The sequence below is a fragment of the Drosophila rhopaloa genome, unplaced genomic scaffold (genome assembly GCF_018152115.1).
Source record: "Drosophila rhopaloa isolate 14029-0021.01 unplaced genomic scaffold, ASM1815211v1 contig_133, whole genome shotgun sequence".
Lineage (NCBI taxonomy): Eukaryota > Metazoa > Arthropoda > Insecta > Diptera > Drosophilidae > Drosophila > Drosophila rhopaloa.
This window is the reverse complement of record NW_025335010.1, coordinates 716,677-739,804: the sequence shown is the minus strand read 5'-3', so window position 1 is coordinate 739,804 and position 23,128 is coordinate 716,677. Positions and strand designations below refer to the sequence as shown.

Below are 23,128 nucleotides of genomic sequence, written 5' to 3'. Positions count from 1 at the left end.
GTTTCGTCCAATTTAACATCGCTTATAGTGTCCTTCTGCAAAATTTCGTCGTTGTTTGAAAACTACTTCCGCAGCTTAAACTTATTAATTGAATTGCTTCCGGAACGCTTCATAACTATACCATTTTTCAATGCCTAAGTTTTTTAGTGGGAGTCAAAGCCGAGTTGAAACGCCCATCCCTGCACCTAATCTGCTAAATACGTACGTGCGAAGTAAAATGGTCTTTAGTTCGCTCCGTACCGTGGGTCTAGCTTTAATAATTTATTGCTTGCTGCTTTGCAAGAAGCGTCAAATACGACTTGTAGATTCTTTGTGCTACTATTGGGTTTCAGCACATAGTGGTGAAGTATGAAATATTGATCTGCTAAATTCGTAATCTGTTTTAAAGTTGACATAACCTTTCCAGATTTCGGGTGAGATTTTTCTTTTCAATGCCGAAAATATTTTTGTTGCAATATTTCCTGAGGTGCTGAACACTTTTTTTGAAAATGGAATTTTTATTGTCTTGTGCTACCTAGACGTTTTCTGGAAAGTGATTTTCGTTTGTTACGCTTAAATTAAGCTTAGGTACCCAAGCGGCCCATTTTGTTGTGCAACATACCAGTCCTTATAGTTACAAGTAATAGTTGCGACAACCAACCTGAAACTGCTTATGTACTGTTTGCTAACAATTTTTTTATATCAAGCTTAGAATTGTTCCCATTTGGCCTCTTTCATAGGTATAAATAAATTCTTAACCTATATTGATTTTCCATTGCAAGGACTGCACCCCCATGACTGCACCTTATCTGTTGTACAACCGTACAAATAATTCTGATTTTCTGTTACATCATACGATTCTAATGCTAAACTAAGTTGACCATTTTTACATACTGGTTTCAATGTTAATCTTGCCGATGATAGTGCTTTCGAGGAGGGATAAACTACAGTCTGCTATTATTGTTTCTACTTGTCGAGTCATACATAAAGTGTGACAATCTTTTTTGATTAGGCAATCGGGTGCATCTCTTGCGCTGCAATATTCCCGATGCTCGAAGGCTGTGCGTATTTTTGATGTTATTCTGTTAACTTGTTCGATTGTTCCATGGCTTTGATGGAAGCCAAATTGATGTGCCGTGATAACATTGTGTGCTTCCAGATATGGTATTATGCGTGTAAGGAGGCATTTTTCGAACACATAATAATAAACATATTGGTCTGTAGGATGGCGGTATTGTGTGGTCTTTTCCGAGCTTCGGTATCATTATGATAGTAGATTTACTCCATTTGATCCCATTGAAGAGTTTACAAATAGCTTCAATAGCATATTTAGGAAGTTCAAATATCATTTTTGGTGTTATTAGATCACCGACCGGAGCCTTTTTCGGTTTCAGATTCCAGATTTGGTAAGGATATAGTTTCAGATTCGATTTGTGGTAGGAGAAATGGACCAGTGGCGAGCTCGGTTGGAAAACGCTTCGGAGATGTGAAGAAAAAGTTACGACTCTATCTTCGTCGCAGCGGGCCCAGCTTCCTAATGGGTTTCTTATCGAAGTGATTTTCCGATGTACCACAGTTGTGCATTTTCAACTTTCTTCAGGGCTCGGTTTCGTGTGCGAGTTGCTTCATTAAGGCGTTGTTTTGAAGATGGCGATCTATTGGTTTGCCAAGCACGTCGCATACGCCTCTTTTCCAGTACAAGCTGTTCCAATTGAAGATTAGTTTTAAAATGCTTGATTTGCACGTCCTTCGGTTGTGGTGTTGAAATAGTGGCTACTGCCACGGGAACATCTTCAGGAGCATCAGTGGATTTTTCGATGTCCTCTTCGATGTTGAGCTGCGGGGTTAGTTTGATGTGAGGACTTACATTCATTTTATATTTTAACCAGTTTGTTCTGTGCGATGTCAATCTCTGGGGGTGATCTGTAGTTTCTGGGCCTTGAAGAAGAGTTATTAGCACTGGCGAGTGGTCAGATGAAAGGTACGAAAGCGCTTTGGCGCTTATTATATTGCGTGAAATGTTTTTTGTCACCGCAAAATCTATTAAGTCTGGGACCTTTCTGGGGTCTGCTGGCCAGTATGTGGGGCTACCTGGGGAATCATAGTCCAATTTGTTTCTTAGTTTTATAATTGCATTATATAATTGCCTTCCTTTGGGAGCCACGAGTCGTGATCCCCAGTGGGCATGTTTGGCATTATAATCTCCTGCTGCTCTGAAGCGGTCTCCAAGTAAGTTGTAAAAATCTATGAATTGTCCTTCAGTAATTTTAAAGCGAGGCGGGCAGTAGATAGCGGCTATGGAAAGGGGTCCGCTATCTGACTGCACTTTGATAGACGTGGCCTGCAAGTAATTAGTTGCAAACCTTTCATGAAAGTGGTGTTTGATGCGTTCCCTGATTAGGATGCCGGTTCCGGCTTTACCATCTGGATGATCTGTGCGGTAGAAGGTGTAGCCTCTTATTTGGAAATTGTATTTGCTTGTGAGGTTCGTCTCTATCAGTAGCATAATGTCGAGATGGTTTTCATTCAAGAACTGTGTTATTTCATGTTTGTACCGGGAAACGCCATTGATGTTATTCGTAGATTTGCCATCAATTATTTGGACTGCTTAGCTGCAACCAACTGTAACACCATGTTCTGGTTTTGAACCAGTGTTTGCATGGTCGTTTTCATGAAGGACATAAATTCCATCATACTTTGTTGCATAGTAACCATCATAGCAGCCAGTGTGTTTTGTGACAGTCCTGGGACCTGCTGAACGTGTTTTATATTAGACTGGAGTGGGTTTTTCGTTCCAAGGGCATCGGCGTATGAGAATCCTTTCTGGGTCCCGAAAATACTTCCGGCGTCGTTTTTGAGTAAGTGTACACGGTTTGAGAGTTTGATGGCGCGTTGTTGTCACTTGTCGCATGCAGTTTTTCTACTCCTTGTTTACCACACAGCCCCTGTAGTTTGCCGTGTGACTTTCTACGCAGTTAACACATTTCTTATTTTTGGGTTCTTCCTTGTTGGCAGGGCAATTAGCGGAATTGTGAAAGTCTCCACAAACTACACATACTGATCGAAGTGTGCAGTATGTTCTGGTGTGTCCATACTCCTGACAGCTTGTACATTGAACTGAGCCGTTCCTTTTATGTGGTTCTTCCACCTTAATTCTTTGGTCCAATAGGTATTGCAGGTTATAGATGAAGTGCACCTAATTTTTCTTCAAGACTCTGCTGTCTGGCTCCAGCTCTACTTTGAAGAGTGGTTGCTGCTTTTTGTTCCTGTTAATGATGTTACTAACGTTCTTTGCAGAAAAACCATTCTTTGAGGGCATCGATAACTTCATTGGGGGTTAAATCGGGCTCTAACCCTTTTAGTACAACTTGCAAGCACTTGCTGCTTTTAGTTGGTACGTGTAGTAGTATTTCATAGCTTCCTCCAGGTATTTAGAAACAGCTCGGAAATGTTCATAGGATTTAATCTAAAGTTTGGTTTCGTGAATATTCCCTTGATCGGAACCACATGAAAATTTCCGTCCCCGACCAGCGCCACAATTTTGCTGACCAGGGCGTTGGAGCTTTTCTCCCTAATGTAAATTGGTGGGAGCTTTAGTTTCGGTTGGGTCTCTTTACCCAGTTCTGGTTGAGTTAAAGTTAGGAGGGCAAATCTGTTGTTCTTGGATATCTCGGGTAATTTGTTGTCTCTTTGGACACGGTTTATTTTTGGCTTATTACATACCGCGGTGTTCTGCGGGCTAAGCTTACGCTTAATTTGGATGTAGCGATCCATGCCGGTCTATAGGGCCGGGCCTGCTTGTTGAATATTTATTTGGTTTTGTTTTGTCATAAGTTTAGTTGACGTTATATTTGGCACTGCAGTCGACGAAATCGCTGTCGATCGACTGCCAGTAGAGCCCGGTGGGTCTTGGTAGACGTTTTTTCCACTTGGCTATCGCGCGTAGAGATATACGAGAAGTAACCGTCTCTTCGGCACACCGAGCTTCGGCCTTTAAACTTTTGGCGTGGCACTATTATACAATAATTTGCACTTGATTTAATCATATCACTGATTTTTTGTTTTAGCGTCATTTCGCATAATTTGTAATAACAAATTTTTTAGTTGTTTTTAATTTGATTTGTCTTTAATACACCCACTTTCTTCAACTCTTCCCAGAGCTCTCTTCGGGTCCGCTCTTTTCAGGTGGGAAACAAGATAATTTTAAAATCAAATAAGAGATTAGGAAATATCTTTCACAATTGTACACTGAAGAAATGAGAAGACTTTAGGATACCGAGGCCAAAATTCGACTAAATACTATGTACATAAATTTATAATAAAAGCTAGCCCTATGCCCTGAAAGTGCTGACCCGGCGCTTCGAGTATGGTGTTGTGCAGCCATCGCTTTCGTCGCAGTGCAGTGCCCTCTGATTGCGCTGAACGAAGCCTGGCCTTCCGGAATCGTCGTTGTGTAACATCCTGGCATTATTCTCATGCCGGCTTTGCGTGATCAGCTTGACACGATCGCCACTCCAAATATTTTAAGCCGTTTTACCAGTCCCATTTCCATTTCGCCACGTAGGTATCCCACGTTTAATTTCTGCAAGTATGGTAAACTCAGTAATTCTTGATGGCCTGAAATGTTAAGGACCGTTGATGCATACGGTTTTATGTTTCGGTATACGGTGTTTTTTACTTTTACCTCCTCGTCGAATGTAACGATGAACGGTTCAGTTACCAGTTGTCCATTGTTGATCAAGGTGTCTGGGGCGAGTGATACACTGTGAGTTGCCTCCTGAGTGGAGTTGCTGTGCGCATTTTGTTTAAAGAAATCCGCAGTCAGCTAAACTATTGTCATCGGTAAAATTAATAAGAGTGTTGTTGTGTTCAACGGGGTACACTGTGCGTTTCCTCGTGAGTGGAGTTCTTGTGCGCATGTTGGGTAAATCATTTCTCTGCAGAATGTTGTTGTAAGACATAATCTGGTCAGCTAAATTATTGTCTTCGGAGAAATTAAGAAAAGTGGCGTTGTGTTCAACTTAATGAAAGATTATTTTCTTACATGCTTATGTACGGCTTATGATATTTTAATATAAAGTGTGAAAAATTATCGTTTAGTAAGACTTTATTTTGGGGTAAAAATTGTGTTATTTGTAAAACGTTCATTGATTAAGGCAGGCTTGCACCTTGTTGGCGCCCAAAACCTGATTTTTTTCTGGAATTTATTTCTTGGAAAGTATGGTAGGTGTGGGAATAAAATTTTAGCCAGTTGTAGGGTACAGTTTATAGAAGCTACACAATTTTTTTGAGTGCGATCCAAGCGAAGGGGGGAGGGGGAGTACCCAACAATGGCGGCATGTGCGCGAAAAACTCGTCCTCATGGCGGATTTTATGGAATTTTAAGAAATAATCTGAAACGCAAAAAACGAATATATTCTTAATCTGTACACTTGCTCGCATGGCTTGAACTAAGATAATTGAAAAAACATAAAAAATGCAGAAATTATGAGCTTTTGAAAAAAATCGGTTTTTTCCTCATTTTTTCGTTACTCATTATTTTTTTAAATAAACAATTTTTAATATTTTCAAAAGAACGTAGTCTATGCCATGCACATACTTCTGAGGAACATGTATAAAAAATTTCATGACGATTGCTCAATTTTTGCGGATTGTACGACTTCCGCCAACTCGGAAAACATGGTTTCGAGAAAATCGCGTTTGAAAATTTGCACTATAATGGCAACGCGCTTGACACCGGTCCACCAAACGGCCGATAACTTTCGTAATTCAAGAGATTTCGACTTGAAATTTTAGGAGAGTAAAATTGAAACATGTATGTATCCGAAACAGCAAAAAAAAAAATGATTTTTTTGACCTCACAAGGTACAAGCCTGCCTTAAGCTAATTAGAATCTAAAATCGCGGGGTTGATTATTCTAGTTTTCGCAAGTGTAACCGATATCATCAAGGATTCGAGTTTAGAATTTATTGCTCTATTTTTTTATAGCAAGGTGGTTTCATCTAAATTCTCTGTGTCTGTTTTGTTTTTGGATTGTTTACTAAAATGCTAATTGCATTTGTAAGACTTTTTATTTGTTTTGGTCATTTTGTTAATATTTATCTGTTTGCTTTCTGATTAATAAATTAATGCTTCTGTAGTCTCTATTATGAATACTTATTGGAGCTATGAGAGTCCTAATGTAGCAAAAATAAAAAGAAAAATAAGATTTATTTTAATTAATAATAATTCCTTACCACAGAAAATACTTAACATATAGATAACATTTGTATCATAGTTGGTTTAAGATTCGGCTTACCGAAGTTTTCTTCTGTTCTTGTTTATGTTCAAACGGTATTCAATGCTTTTGTAAATTTTCAGATTTGACGAATACTTATCATAAACTATTTTTTCACGAGTTGCTAACATTAAGTGAAGCCGAAGATGCCACATTAGCTAAGTTGGACTGTTATAAAAACGTTCCAAATCTTATACCACTTCGGGTCAGTGCGTTGCGAGCATTAGCAGCATGTCACTATATCAGTGATATTGGATACAAAGAGAAAATTATAAATATAATTTTTAAAGTAATGGAAAATGATAAATCGGAACTTCAGGAAACTGCCTACCTATGCATGAAGCATTTTATTACTGGAGTTACACTAGAAAAAGAAAAGGTAATGTATCCTTATTCTCATTCTCACTAAGCCAAATTTTCTATACGATCATAAAGAATTAGACAGACAGATTTCGGGAGGAGACCCATGTAAATAGCCGCATAATTTAAAACCCTTATCAATAGTCCTATCAGAATAAATAGGGCACCACATATTTACTTGTAATTTTAACGAAGTTAAAAAAAACATACAGACGGCTATAACTTTCCAAATACCCAGAAGAATAATCAAATAACATTTTTATGGCAACAATGGTAAAAAAAATTTTTTTTTTCCACCAAAGTTAAAAACTAGTGAACTAGAGGCAATGGCCATATGGCAAATTGTATAAAGAAAACGTATTTTCTTATTGTATTCATCCGTTGGTGCACTATGATCAGATCAAACAAGTGCTTGTTACGCGCGGATCATCGAATTCCTCAAATAATACGAAAAAAGTTTTTGGGATTTTTTTCCTGACGACACAGTTAAATGGTGTTACTCAACGAAAGGTATAAAACTGTGAAATCCTGACTTTACAATAAATTTAAAGTGTGCGAATTACAATCTGTCTTTTCCTGTTACTTAAGGGGGGTAAGGTATACAAATTTTTTTTTTGCCATTTATTTTTTTTCTGAATGCACAACATTTGAAGAATATTGCGTTAAAATATTAGATTGATCCGAATAAAACTTCCGAAGTTATGGGCAGTTGAACGTGGGTAAGTTAGCTCGTTTCGTATTCGATTTTTGGGTGTCCAAAACTTTAAATCGCACTCCTGAAAAGTTTCTATTTCAAAGTCGGTGCCCCTCATAACTTAAAAAATCCTGCACCGATCCTTTTGAAATTTTAAACACTATTTCTATACATATTTTACAAGGTAACGCTGTCGAGTTTTTTTTTGTTCATAATTTTGATTTCAAAATGAAAAATTAGCGGATTTTTTTCCAAAACATTGTGTTTTTAACGTCAAAGTCTCCGACAAAATTAAAAAATTGGAATTTAACAAGAAAGGAAAGCTAAGTTCGGGCGGAGCCGAAGTTGATATACCCTTGCAGAATATTATGTACATTATATTCTCCAAAATTATTCATATGATGCATTCTTAATACTTATAAAAAGTCCCAACTTCCTAACTTTAAAAAAACCAAAGTTATGACATTTCCAATCGTTCAGTTATATGGCTGCTATAAGATATAGTCGGCCGATCCTTATGAAATTTGATAGGTCAGATTTATTGGCCAAAAATAAAACCCATAGAAAATCCAAACTTCCTAACTTTACAAACACCCAAGTTATGGCATTTTCAATCGTTCAGTTATATAGCAGCTATAGGATATAGTCGGCCGATCCTTATGAAATTTGGTAGGTCGGATTGATTGACCAAATATAAAACCTATAGAAAATTCCAACTTCCTAACTTTACAAACATCAAAGTTATGGCATTTCCGATCCATCAGTTATATGGCAGCTATAGGATATAGTCTTCCGATCCTTATTTAATTTGGTAGGTCGGATTGATTGGCCAAATATAAAACCTATAGAAAATTCCAACGTTCTAACTGTACAAACACCAATGTTATGGCATTTCCGATCAATCAGTTATATGACAGCTATAGGATATAGTCGGCCATTCCGACATATATACTGCGTGCAAAGAAAAGAAGGGTGTGTGCAAAGTTTCAATTCGATAGCTTTAAAACTCAGACGGACAGACAGACGGACAGACGGACATGGCTATATCAACTCAGGAGGTGATCCTGATCAAGAATATATATACTTTATAGGGTCGGAAATGTCTCCTTCCTGCGTTGCAAACTTTTGACTGAAATTATAATACCCTCTGCAAGGGTATAAAAAGCTAAGGTTGTATTGGTTTTGTAAAAATTTTAAAATTTTAATTTAAAATAAATAATATTTATTGTATGACAGTTATACATATTTTCTGCTGGCGCCTATTGACTTCTGAATTAAACAGAAGAAGTCTAACTATCTAGTAGATTTTTACAAAAACATTACAATTGTGTTTTACCTTACCGTTTATTGTAAAAGGTAATATATAAAATAAAGTTTCAGTTTTTTAATAGCGCTTTATAAGTTTCAAAGATTGCTTTTTTTATTGATTAAAAATAAAATTAATTTAAAATTTCTTTGAGGTAAATAGTATTTAGAGCGTTGTTTGGTGAACTACATGGGGCGCCACTAAATCAAAGTGCCGCTGATCGCAGCAAATTAAATAACTGTCATTTGGTAGACAACTTAAGAGACCACCAGGTTGTTTCTCCGTTGAGTAAGAGAGGTTTAACCAATGCCATGAAAATCCTTTTAATCCCATCTAATATCTATGGCCTAATTTTTGGTGCAACAAACAACAACAATTGCTTCCTAAGCCCTCTCTTGGTTGTTTTTGATCCAATTCAACCGCTTGACTAATACTAAACCTCAGTGTCAAGCGCTATCGCTTAAAAATATTTAGAATGGAATAGAACATAATTCCGTTTAGATGGGTTGACGCCAGTCCGTTTCTTTTCGAAAGATTACAGAGCATTCATCTTCCAACTTACACAGCAGCTTGTTTACTGCTATGAAGGGGAGAGACCTACTCCTTCTTTTAGAGTGCGGGCCTTGCGAGAAATGCCGTTCCTCATTCGCCACACTAGCATTTGGGGGGTGTTTGTGATATCTTGCGCCATCAGCGGTTTTTTTGGATATCTGAATAGAGCACTACAACTGGTCCTGAGTGTTGATATCGGCTATTTCATAAACTTCTTAGGCACGGCGTCCTTAAATCTAGATTACATTTGTCTGTGAATTTTCGTATTAGAGGAGTGCTTTGATTTAAGGTTTGTGTCTGCATGGCGGATCCTTAGGGAGGGTATATGCCAGTTTCTTCCTTTTGTATTGAGAAACACGAATGCCTTATATCGGTCTAGACGGTCTATGAACCTATGTTCAGAAAAGGTGTTGTTGAGAAATAGATCAGTCATTTAATATCGGCATATAATAGCACCTAGTTAAACGCTCATCATTGTTTTGTTCTACAAAAAAGCTTTAAGCTCACAAGCATACCCGAAAATGCAGTAGATCTGCATTAGTATTGAAATATCACGCGTTTTTCTGCTCTCTCTTTGTTCTGCTCGTTTTTTGGGCATTCATATAGTTGACTTCACTGCAACCGCTCGCTAATCGCAAAAAACCTTGTAAAATCTCAAAACCTATATATAAATTAATACAGTCCACCTCATTCAGAAACAGGAGTGTTATCCTGTTATTTATGATATAATTATGTGTTAAGTAACAAAAAAGTTAAAAATAAACTCAGTCCTATTGTTGTTTTCCGGGTTTCCCACTGAGAGTAATGACCAGTTTTGAGCTCCTCGATATTTATATATATTTAATCCGATCGCAAGGGTTATGCACTTGCAAATAAAAAAAAGTTCTTTTGCACAGACTCTATCCAGTCTATATGTACATCATACTGAGAACTCAAAACTGCTGAACAATACTTTAGGACTGGACGGACTAGTGAAATGAGTCTTTGTGACATAGGTATCATCAAATAAGGTGAATAATTTGTTCATAAGTCTGCACAGGGTTTCAGCGCAGTAAATAAGCACGCAGCCTGGAACTTCGTCTAGCCCAGCGAAAAGACTGGTTTAACTTTTTGGAGATCCAAGGAAAGGGAGCCCTCCCTTAAACTCGCACTAAAAATTAAGTTTGACTTCGACCTGGCATATGAACAAGACCAGAAACTAGACCCTACAACGAGTCAGATAGCTTTTAGAACACCGGGCGTAAAGCACCCTTAGTTATCGGAAATAGCAGATTGTAATCCGCACATTTTAAATTTATGGAAAAATATGGACTTAACATTCTTAAGGTGTGACAACTCTTTATTAAATTGACGGAAAGTGTAACGGAACACACAGAAAATATAAGTAATTCAATGCACTATAAAAAATATTAACATCCTCAGCCATTTTAGTGCATGATCGATCTGATGATTTATTGGAAAATTACCGCAAAGCAGAATTGTTATTCGCTTAAATTGGGAACTCAGATTATGGTGGAATATAAGACACAGGTTTTTCTTTTACATTTTTATTGAACACGCCACACAAGGATGGACCTTGTTTTCGTGTATTGACAAATTAATTCAAAAGATCCCAAAAAAAAAAACGGGCAAAATATATTAGGTGTTGAATTTAGTTTTAAAGGTTTTCTAAGAGATGGAGTTATAAGTGTATGTTGCATTCCGGCACACCAAAACAAGCGCAAATGTATCGAAACTAGCGCAAATGTATCTTATCATAGCTAGGACTATTAGTATTCGTTACGCACAAATGTTACAACGTTCATTTGAAATGACCATTCAATATGTCGACTTTCGTGCCGAAAAAACGGTTTCGGAAGATCAATAATTGAAGGCGTTATTCGACGAAGATCCGTGTCGAACGCTCGAAGGATTGTCGCTATCATTGGGGGTTGGCTTGTCAACAGTCGGCAAACGTCTCAAAGTCGTAGGTATGATTCAGAAGCAAGGAAATTCCGTGCCATACGAGCTAAAGCCGACAGACATGGAGAGGCGACTTAAGGAAAAAGGAAAGGATTTTTGGATGGCAACGGAGAAAATCTTATAGATACCCAGGCCACGCATCGTCATAAACGCCAAGACCGAATATCCATGGATCCAAGCTCATGCTTTGTATTTGGTGGGCACAGCTGGGCGTCATTTATTATGAGCTGCTCAAACCGAGCAAAACCATCACCGGGGCCCTCTACCAAACTCGGTTGATGAGTTTGACTCGATTGATTGATTGAAGAACGACACTTCGATACAAGGATCGCATCAAAAGACGAACTGTTCTTCCGAGCTGGTCTCCGAAAATTGACAGAAAGATGGGGAATATAGTGGCTAGCGATAGGGAATACTTTAAATAATCTATTTAGCACCATTTTTGTTTCAATAAAGCCACAAAGCCACAAAGTTCGAAAAAAAAAGAGTAACACTAATTCAAACCTAATATATATGTGAGATATTATTGAGTACTGTTTATTAATATTATTTCGCGGTGCACAGGTAATGAATATAACAATTGGCTTTTATTAAACTACTGGATAAATGCTGCTGCTTTCTACTGATTTTCCACACACGTTCGGCTGCTTCGATTCTCTCCTGCTACTACTCTGTTCGGCTGCTACTTCTCTTCTTCTTCTGCTGTTACTCTGTTCGGCTGCTACTTCTCTTCTTCTTCTGCTGTTACTCTGCTGTACGACTTCTGCTGCTGTCAACCAGTGTGCCTTTAGTAGATCTGCTTGCCTACTCTCTGTTACATTCGGTCATCCTGATTAGTCATCAGTCCCTGATGACCATGCCTCCTCGTTGTGTACAGAAAAACTCCATAGTTTCATGATATCATTGCTCGTGCTCGTATTTTTGGGTTCCTCGACGTCTGCTGCTTTTCGTACATTATAGCGTCCGCCTCGTCTCACTTCTGTTATTTCGTATGGACCTAAGAATTCGATAGCCATCTTTCTCATTTTCGCTTTTTATCAAATTGCTCCTTATATTTCCCTCCCGAATATTGTCTTTTGCTTCTTGTCACATCTTCTTTCTTTCGTCATCAAAGTTATCAACCATCTCCTTTTCTAGTAGTTGAAGTATATCGCTATCTGGTCTACAACGCATTTTTATCTTGATCAGCAGCTCAAATGGAGAACGCTTTGTAGATTCATGAACTGTGCCATTGATAGCCATCTGAACTCGAGGTACAAACTTGTACCATCTTCCAGGTTCCTCCGACGACAACTTTGCAATAATGCTCAGGATGGATCGGTTTACACGTTCTATTTGTCCATTGCCTCTTTGAACTCCTGTGGTGCTCCAAACGTGTTCGATGTTTTCTTCCTTTACAAATTCCTCAAAGCTAGACGCGATCGCTTACTATACGAGCCGGATTACCAAAGATGTCCGACCATTCCCGTAACTTCTTGAGGACTTCGTCTGCACCTGTTGTTTTGGTGGGATACATCCATACGAACTTGTTAAAGCTGTCAACCATCCCGTAGATATACTTGTAGTGCTTTGAAGCAGCATCCATTGATCCCAGATGGTCTACGTGTATAGTATGAAGCGGCTCTGATCCTTTGTCGATTTGATGCAAAAATCCTTCTTTTTTTTACCCAACTTTTTGTTGTAGATTATACATTTCATACAGTTTCCTAGGATCTGCTGTACCTTCCCTTCTAAATGTGGGATCCAATAACTCTGCTGTATGGCATGCATTGTCTTTTGTGGCTTGCGTTGTGTGCCTCTGTTATTATCTCTCTTTCCAGCGATTTCGGTATTGCTAACAGATCCGTTCCCTGCACAACCTTGTACACCAGACCAGCCTTTAATTTAAAGTTGTCATATGGCTTACTTTTCAGCATTTCGGAGACTGCTTTAATCATCGTATCCTCCTGCTGGGCTTTTTTGATTCTTGGTGTGACTTCCGACGATACCATCATGACATCAATTGGGTATCGACTCAGGCAATCCACGTGCTTCAGCCGCTCTCCTGGTCTGTGTTCCACCTCGAAACTGTAGTCCTGCAGGTACAGTATCCATTGGGCTACCTCTCGCGGAACGTCCTTTTTGCTTAACGTTTGTTTAAAAGCGGCGGAATCAGTCACCGAGTATGTACTGACGGAATTTTTTGCATGCGAGAAAAATAGTTTTGGCTTCTTGTATATAGCTATGCTGTCGTGCTTCAGTCTCCGAAGTTTTCTTGCTCCAGAGTAAGACCGGATGCATGCCACTGTAACAGCGTAGCTGCGAACCCATGCTTCGACGCGTCGGTGTGTATCTCGGTTTTTGCATTCCTGCGGTAGAGTCTTAGCACCGGCGCGCTCACCTATGCTTCCTTTAATATGGCGACCGCCTGGCTCCAGACCCATTTTAAATTTAACGTCTTTTCGCAGCAAATTCGTTAATGGTTTTGCGATCAGTGAATAGTTTGTTATATACTTACAGAAAAACCCAGTTAACCCCAAAAACGACTGCACCGCCCTGATGTTTTGCGGAATTGGAAACTTTCTAATGGCTTTGGTTTTCTCCGGTCCTGGCTTAATTTCTCCTCCTCCAACTTGATGTCCCAAAAATGTTATTGAGGACTGCAGGAATCGACATTTCTTCCACTTCATCTTCAGCCCGTATTCAGCTGCTGCATCTATAACCTTCTTTACCCTTCCCAGGCATTCGTCGGCAGTTTCGGCGTGTATACCAATGTCATCCATGTAAAGATCCAGAATGTTTTCATTTATGAGGTTTTGCAAAAATGACCAATGAAGCGGATGAAGACTGCTGGCGAATTGCAATAACCGAAAGGCGCTCGATTGAATTCAAAGAGGCCCTCATTCGTTATGAACGCTGTATACTTCTTGCTGCTTTCTTCGACTGGAACGTGGAAGAAACCATTTTCCAAGTCCATTATGGTGAACATTTTTGCATTTTCCAGTTTTTCAAGCACATCTTCAACGATTGGAACGGGGAAGCAATCTTTTAGCACCATCTTGTTCAACTGGCGATAGTTCACGCAGACCCTGTTGCTCCCATCTTTTTTCTTGACAATGACTATGCGGCTGGCGAAATTTGAGGATGAGCGCCGTATTATTCCAGCGTTCAGCCATATATCAATCTGCAGCTTGACTTCATCAGCTTCGCTAATAGCCACTCGGCTTGGAGCATGTCGAAACGGTGTTATGTTCTCATCTAATAAAATTTTCAGCGTGAACGGGCACACAGCAGTCTGTTTCTTTTCCAAAAATTCTTCAATCATCGATTGGACGGTATCTCTGTACTGTGAGGGGACATCTATATCAGTGTTTTCTTTAACCACATTGTATATACTTAACTGATTCGTGTTCATAGTTTCCTCCTCATTCAAAGGAGAAAACTGATATCCTTCCGGCGTCGACCTCATTGTGAATTTGGATATAAAGTCATAGCAAATCGACACTTTAATGCAGCTCGGCAATCCTTGCGTAGATGTTCTTGGGATCCACAATTGTAGCAGTGCAGTTTCTCACATAGCTGTTGTGCTCGGGCTTCATTGCGAGCGGCTGTGATTCTTTCTTCTTCACCATCACATTATCATCGATCTGACGCGTTCGTTCGTAGATTTCGTATTTCTCTTTTAGCTGCTTGTAAGAACTGCATCCATACAAGGTGTACTTGTAAACCGTTTTAAGCCTCAATCCGTCGACAATGTACCGAATTACCTGTAGCATGTATTCGTGAAAGCTTTCGTTGTTTGCTTTCACTCGCACAGACAGCTGATTGTGAATTTGGGCACTGCATAAACAATCGCACTCGAATTCCGTTATAAGTTGGTGACGCAGCTGGCTGTACTCGTACACTTCTGTAGACTAGAGAAAAAGAGCGTCAGTACAAGTCACTTTGGCACAAGCTTGTACGTATTTCTGTTTGTCGTTAAGCCCATATGCGTGGGCGTTTAATTCGAAGTTATTAAACCACTGCTGCACTGACATATTTTCTCCACTGAACTCAGTAATTATTTTGGCAAAATTTTCCACTACCAGCTTCGCATCATTTCTTTTGTCAATTTCATCGGCGCTAATTTTCAACGTGAGAAGTTTAACCAAATCTTGGAGAGTCTGCGTGTTTTCTTCTAAGACGTTTGTGTCGTTTCGGCGATTGTTTCCACCTGTCCCTCATCCACTTGGTCCCTCGTATTTTTCCACTTTCTCATCTTGTGGTTCCTTTTCATTTGTCATAATAATTCTGTTGCGCAATACCTTTACCGGTAGTCTGCTTGAAAATACCGTTTTCTTTTTCTGATCTTCTTTCCTTCTGGTTGTTGTCTCGTTTCCTCTGCTGGTGGCTTTTGAGGAATGCGGCACCAAACCCTTTCAGAGGGTATTATAATTTTGGTCAAAAGTGTGCAACGCAGTGAAGGAGACATCTCCGACCCTATAAAGTATGTATATTCTTGATCAGGATCACCTCCTGAGTTGATATAAGCATGTCCGTCTGTCCGTCTGTCTGTTTCTACGCGAACTAGTCTCTCAGTTTTAAAGATGTCGAATTGAAACTTTGCACACACCCTTCTTTCCTTTGCACGCAGTATATAAGTCGGAACGGCCGGGATCGGCCGACTATATCCTATAGCTACCATATAACTGAACGATCGGAAATTCCATAACTTTAGTGTTTGTAAAGTTAGGAAGCTGGGATTTGCTATTGGTTTTATATTTGGCCAATCAATCCGACATATCAAATTTCATAAGGATCGGCCGACTATATCCTCTAGCTGCCATACAACTGATTGATCGGAAATGCCATAACTTTGGAGTTTGTAAAGTTAGGAAGTTGGAATTTTCTATAGGATTTATTTTTGACCAATGAATCTGATCTACCAAATATCATAAGGATTGGCCGACTATATCCTGTAGCTTCAATATAACTGAACAATCGGTAATGCCATAACTTTAGTGTTTTGGAGAGTCTGCGTGTTTTCTTCTAAGACGTTTGTGTCGTTTCGGCGATTGTTTCCACCTGTCCCTCATCCACTTGGTCCCTCGTATTTTTCCACTTTCTCATCTTGTGGTTCCTTTTCATTTGTCATAATAATTCTGTTGCGCAATACCTTTACCGGTAGTCTGCTTGAAAATACCGTTTTCTTTTTCTGATCTTCTTTCCTTCTGGTTGTTGTCTCGTTTCCTCTGCTGGTGGCTTTTGAGGAATGCGGCACCAAACCCTTTCAGAGGGTATTATAATTTTGGTCAAAAGTGTGCAACGCAGTGAAGGAGACATCTCCGACCCTATAAAGTATGTATATTCTTGATCAGGATCACCTCCTGAGTTGATATAAGCATGTCCGTCTGTCCGTCTGTCTGTTTCTACGCGAACTAGTCTCTCAGTTTTAAAGATGTCGAATTGAAACTTTGCACACACCCTTCTTTCCTTTGCACGCAGTATATAAGTCGGAACGGCCGGGATCGGCCGACTATATCCTATAGCTACCATATAACTGAACGATCGGAAATTCCATAACTTTAGTGTTTGTAAAGTTAGGAAGCTGGGATTTGCTATTGGTTTTATATTTGGCCAATCAATCCGACATATCAAATTTCATAAGGGTCGGCCGACTATATCCTCTAGCTGCCATACAACTGATTGATCGGAAATGCCATAACTTTGGAGTTTGTAAAGTTAGGAAGTTGGAATTTTCTATAGGATTTATTTTTGACCAATGAATCTGATCTACCAAATATCATAAGGATTGGCCGACTATATCCTGTAGCTTCAATATAACTGAACAATCGGTAATGCCATAACTTTAGTGTTTTTAAAGTTAGGAAGTTGGGATTTCTTATGTGTTTTATATTTAGCCAATCAATCCGACCTAGCAAATTTCATAAGGATCGGTCGACTATACATCTGCCATATAACTGATTGATCGGAAATGCCATAACTTTGGTGTTTATTAAGTTAGGAAGTTGGGATTTTCTATGGGTTTTATTTTTGGCCAATCAATCTGACCTATCAAATGTGGATCGGCCGACTATATCCTATAGCTGCCATGTAACTGAACGATTGGAAATGCCATAACTTTGGTGTTTTTAAAGTTAGGAAGTTGGGATTTTTTATGAGTATTAAGAATGCAACATATGAATAATAAATAATCGATTTAGCACCATTTTTGTTTCAATAAAACCACAAAGTTCGAAAAAAAAGAGTAACACTAATTCACACCTAATATATATGTGAGATATTATTGAGTACTGTTTGTTAATATTATTTCGCGGTGCACAGGTAATGAATATAACAATTGGCTTTTATTAAACTACTGGATAAATGCTGCTACTTTCTACTGATTTTCCACACACGTTCGACTGATTCGATTCTCTCCTGCTACTAATTTGTTTTTAATGTTACTTCTTCTTCTTCTTCTGTTACTCTGTTCAGCTGCTACTTCTTTTCTTCTTCTGCTGTTACTCTGTTCGGCTGCTCCTTCTCTTCTTCTTCTGCTGTTACTCTGATGTAAGACTTCTGCTGCTGTTAACCAGTGTGCCTTTAGTAGATCTGCTTGCCTACTCTATGTTACAAATATACATATATAAAACTACTGTCATTTAGTTTTTCGTAAGGTTTGAGTCAACAGCATTTATGATATGGACAGACGATCAATCCTTTGAAACTTAGAATCTCCGGCATTAACCAGAATTATGTAAGAAAAACTATCACAGCAAAATATAGACAGCTGATAGGAATTTAAATCAATTCGCAAATGCAGCGGACAAAAATCTTAATTTTTAAGAATTTAAGAGAGAAAACGCAGTATGCCACGCTGGATGGTCGTTCACGTAGCCTCTACATGATAGGAATACGCTTAAGCACAAATAAAAGGTGACGTACCTCTGAGTTACCCTAGACCGTCGCCTTTGTTGGAAGGGGCAAACTGATCGACTCGGTAGGTCAGCGAGACCCCGTCCAGGTAGCGGCCTATCTCTTCCGGCCATGGAGTTCTCGTTAAGGTCATTGTCCTTCCGACATTAAACTAACAATGTTGACCATTTATCAGATTCCTGGCAGCTTTATTAAAAACTAATTAAGAACTTATTTTAAAAACTAATATGAATCATAATTTATTTATTGGTATCGGAGGTAAAAAAAAATTGTTTGAGTATTTTAAAAACTAATATGAATCATAGTTTATTTATTGGTATCGGAGGTAAAAAAAAATTTTTTAAGTGAAGACAGACTTCAGATGGCAAGATCGCTGAGCGGGATAATGCAGTTGCAAACATAACACCCAGACGGATCGTAGAACTGAGGGCGGCGACGGTCACGGGCCGACCTGCGCGGCGGCCCTCCAGTTTCGATTGGCTCAGGCGAGCGCTGTGGCCCAACTGGAGTTGTCGATTCGCCAGCTACAGCTTCAGCTGGGGTTAGAGGGGATCAGCAAATTGGTGATAATATCTCTTTTAGTGTTGGCTGCTGCGAAGGATTGCGCAATCGCAGCTGATCTAGTTGCCGTCTGACTGATCGGTCGTCTTCCAGACACACCAAATAGGAAATCAGTCCCGTTGCCTTTAATCCGCTTGGGATCGCTTGCATAGTTTCGGACCCGAACGGGGCTGCCTGTAACAAAAGACTCTTGAACTTGGGCCTCGCAGATCTTACCATTTGATATTTCGCCTGGACTTAATTTGTCAAAGAATGTCTGGAGCTTCCTATTGAACAGTAACTCTGCTGGCGAAGGCTTTGTGACCGAATGTGGCGTAGAAAGACAAAACGAGCCAAAGCTAAGTTGATGTCAGTGTGACGATATAGTTTCTTCAAGTAACTCTTCGTGGTTTAAACAATTCGTTCGGCCTTCCCGTTGGTTGCAAGGTGGAACGGCAATGATCGGATGTGACGGACCCGATTGTTTTTTTTTTGTAAACAACTTAAACTCCTCGGAGGTGAAAGCAGTTCCGTTGTCCGACTCGATTTTATCCGGAATGCCATGAGCGGCGAACAGCTGCCGAAGGAAGGTGATTGCTGCTGACGCGGATGTCGATTTGACGGGGAAAACTTCATGCCACTTCGTTAAGGAATCGACGACTAAGACAAACGTGTTCCCTTGGAACGGTCGGGCGAAATCAATGTGCAGGCGGGTCCATGGTTTCTTGGCAGACTCCCAGTGATGTACGTCCGATCTTGAGGGGAAATTGCGCGTATGTTGGCACACTAAATATTGACTCACCGCCTTTTCGATATCTGCATCCAGACCGGGCCATCAGGCGTAACTGCGGGCTAAAGCCTTCATTCGAACGATTCCCGGGATGTGCGCGTGTAACGCAGAGAGAATTTCCTGCCTGTCCATAAGGGAAATATCTGAATATTCCTTGGTTACTGGTCAGTTCGTTTCGCCGAACAAAGAAAGGGAACAGGTTATCATCACGCTGAACTTTAACACTACCCCATCCCCTTAACACCCAGTTGAGCACCTTCCTGAGGCTGCAATCCTTAGACGTGTTGGTTGCTAAGGTGTTCGCGGTGACAGTGGGATCAGTTACCCATTCTATCATGGTGTATATCTGACGTTCTGCGAATGCTTTTTGGTGCACTGGACGCCATGTCCATGGTACGTTCTTGTCTAGAAGTATATGTAAGGGCTCCGCAATGGTGGCCTTCGGGACAAGAATTTTTTTTTTTTTTTAAATATATGCTTTATTTATTGAATCTTCTCTATATGAGACTAACAATAAGTATATCAAATCTTAAGAATATAACTTAACTTACAGTCATGTATACTGAATTTAGACTAACGTGCCCTAATATTTATTGCTGGGCTGGTAGATCGTTACGATGCAGACGAGTTCTGTTCGAAACCCGTCCTAGTTTCCTTGCGAGATTATTTGGCTGCAGTGTACGCTTGTTATGGTAGGCCGCTCTCAGCTTTGCTATTTCATCTTTGACCGGTGGTATGCCCAGATCCCTGTGGATATTTTCGTTCCGAACATACCATGGTGCCCCAGTGATTGCTCGCAGGATTTTTGATTGTGAGCGCTGTATGATGTCAACGTTGCTGTTGCTCGCGTTTCCCCAGAGCTGGGAGCTGTAGGTCCAAATGGGCTTAAGGGTGGAGTTGAGAACTTTAATGTCCAGACGCAGGGGTGATCGAGAATTTATAATCCAGTGTAGGCTGCTAGCTTTAAGTCTGAGATGTACTTTCTTGCATTCAATGTGCCTCCGCCAGGTTAAGCCTCTGTCGAGGTGGACGCCGAGATATGTTAAATCGCTGGCTTGGGGAATCTGAGTACTATTCAAAGTCAGCGGGGGGCATGATTGTCTGTTAAGGGTAAACGTTTTAAACACTTAAACACTTGTAAACACTTTTGTTCATTAATTTTGATTCGCCAGTCTGATAGCCACTTTTTAACTACCACCAAATGATCAGCCAGTTGAGCTGTTGCTCTAGTTGGGCATCTCGAGCGGCTCAGGATTGCGGTGTCGTCAGCAAATGTGGACGTAGTCAGCCTCTCGTTCGTAGGGATGTCTGCTGTGTATAGAATAAACAGGGTAGGGCCCAGGGCGCTACCTTGTGGGACTCCGGCTTCAATGTTATACTCGTTGGATGTCGTTGTATTGCATCTAACCTCAAAGACTCTGTGGTAGAGGTACGACTTAAGTAACTTATGAGTGTTTTCTGGCAGTAATGTTATGATTTTATGCATAAGGCCTTCAAGCCACACTCGGTCGAATGCCTGAGAGACGTCGAGGAATATCGCACTACAATATTCCCGATGTTCGAAGGCTGTACGAATTTCTGAAGTTATCCGGTTGACTTGCTCGATGGTTCCGTGGCTTTCACGAAACCCGAATTGATGTGCCGGGATTAAGTTTTGTTCTCTTAAATATGGTGTAATGCGCGTGAGCAGGCATTTTTCCAGTAATTTGGACAGGCACGATAGTAAGCTTATTGGCCTGTACGATGAGGGAATTGTGTGGTCTTTCCCAGGCTTCGGTATCATTATAACCACGGACTTTTTCCATTTTTTGGGGTAGTAGCCAAGTTTTGTGATCCCGTTAAATAGCTTGCATATAACATCCACTGCGCAGTTTAAAAGTTCAATTATCATTTTTGGGGTTATTAGGTCGCCTCCTGGAGCCTTTTTCGGTTTTATTTGCTTCCTAATGACGTTAGAAATTTCAGGTGCTTGAAACAAAATCGGGTTAATTGCAATTTCAGAGCTAAGCGGCGGTAGTTGAAGAGAGTTTGTGGCGGCGTTTGGCTGAAATACATTTCGTAGGTGTAAAGCAAAAGTTTCGGCTCTGTCTTCGTCACTGCGGGCCCAAGTACCCGAGGAGTTTCTAATCGGAGTGACTGATTCTATCCGAGAGCTTAAATTTGGGTGAGCTCTCCACAAAGGATGCTTTGTACTGGTCGGCGACAGTTTCTCGATGTACCGGCGCTGCGCAAGCTCCTCTTCTTGCTTGACGGTTTTGGTGAGTCTGCGGGTGGCATCATTATAGAGTTGCTTCGATCTGCAGGATTGCCAAACGCGTCGTAGACGTCGTTTTTCCCGAACCAGTTGTTCGATTTGCAGATTAGTTTTGTATTGGTTGCTACGCACGATTGTTTCTTCTGGTGTTGAGATTTTGGCTGCTGCCACGAGTACTGACTCCAGGGCATCAGCACAGAAGTCGATGTCGTTTTCTATGTTTAACTGTGGTGTTAGTTCAATGTGGGAACTTACGTACTTTTTGTACTTTAGCCAGTTAGTTCTAGTCGAGATCAGCCTGAAGGGGTGCTCAATTACTTTCGAGCTTTGAAGGAGAGTTATTAAAACAGGCGAGTGGTCCGATGATAAGTCCGATAGCGATTCGGCGCTTACTAAATTTCTTGGGATGTTCTTGGTCACAGCGAAGTCAATTAAGTCCGGGAGTTTTCTGGGGTCAGCTGGCCAATATGTGGGGCTGCCAGGGGAGAAGTAGTCGAGTTTGTTGCTCAAATTTATGATTGCTTTATACAGTTGTCTTCCTTTGGGGGTCACGAGTCTTGATCCCCAGTGCGTGTGATTGGCGTTGTAGTCTCCTCCTGCTATAAAGCGATCTCCGAGTGAATTGTAGAAGTCCAAGAATTGCTCTTCAGTTATTGTAAAACGCGGTGGGCAATAGACAGCGGCTATAGTGATACTGCCGTTGCCTGCTTGTAGTTTTATAGATGTAGCCTGCAAATAATTTGTTGCAAACCTCTGGTGAAATTGGTGCGTTCCCTGATTAAGATTCCAGTTCTTCCGTGAGCCTTACCGTACGGATGATCTGTGCAGTATAACCTCTTATTTAGAAGTTGTATTTACTTGTGAGATGCGTTTCTGCCAGCAGCATTACATCTATTTGGTTTTCATTGAGGAATTGAGTTATTTCAAGTTTGTGCCGTGAAACGCCATTGGCATTCCACATGGATATTCGAAGACAAGACATCGATTATTTAGATTGTTGGGATGTGAGCAAATTTACTAAAATGTTTTGATTTTGCATAAGGTTTGTCATTGTTGTTTTCATGAAGGACATAAATTCCATTATACCCTGTTGTAAAGTCAGCATCATGGTTTCCATGCTGGTTGGTATTTGTCCTATTGCTTGCTGAGGTGTTATTATATTTTGCTCAGAGCATTGAGCTTGTGGGAACCCCCATCTGATTGGCAAGTCCTGATTTTAGGGCACTGGCGTATGAAACTCCCCCATTTGTGTTGAGGGGCCCAAATGAAGATCTGGCTGCTTTCACAAAGAAACTATTAGGTGTGATTTGGGATTGCACGTACGCATTTCGTGCATTCTGGGAGCGTGCTTGTTTTGCTTGTTGAAACTGACTCTTCAGCTCTTTATAGACCGGGCAGTCCCTGTAGTTTGCGGTATGGTTATCTCCACAGTTAGCGCATTTCTTTGTCTTTGGGTCTTCTTTGCTTGCAGGGCAAGGTTCGGATTTGTGGAAGCCACCACAAGCTACGCAGACTGA

At 40.3% G+C, this 23,128-nt stretch overlaps 1 protein-coding gene across 2 annotated transcripts in view; it reads left to right on the top strand.

The window, feature by feature from the left end:
- Positions 1-23,128, top strand: part of LOC108049303 (transcription-associated protein 1) — a 466,810-nt gene that overhangs the window by 249,362 nt on the left and 194,320 nt on the right. For both annotated transcript variants that reach the window (XM_044456610.1, XM_044456611.1), the window contains exon 13: positions 6,340-6,635. In XM_044456610.1, the coding sequence (XP_044312545.1) occupies positions 6,340-6,635 (296 nt within the window). The remainder of the gene's footprint in view (positions 1-6,339; positions 6,636-23,128) is intronic.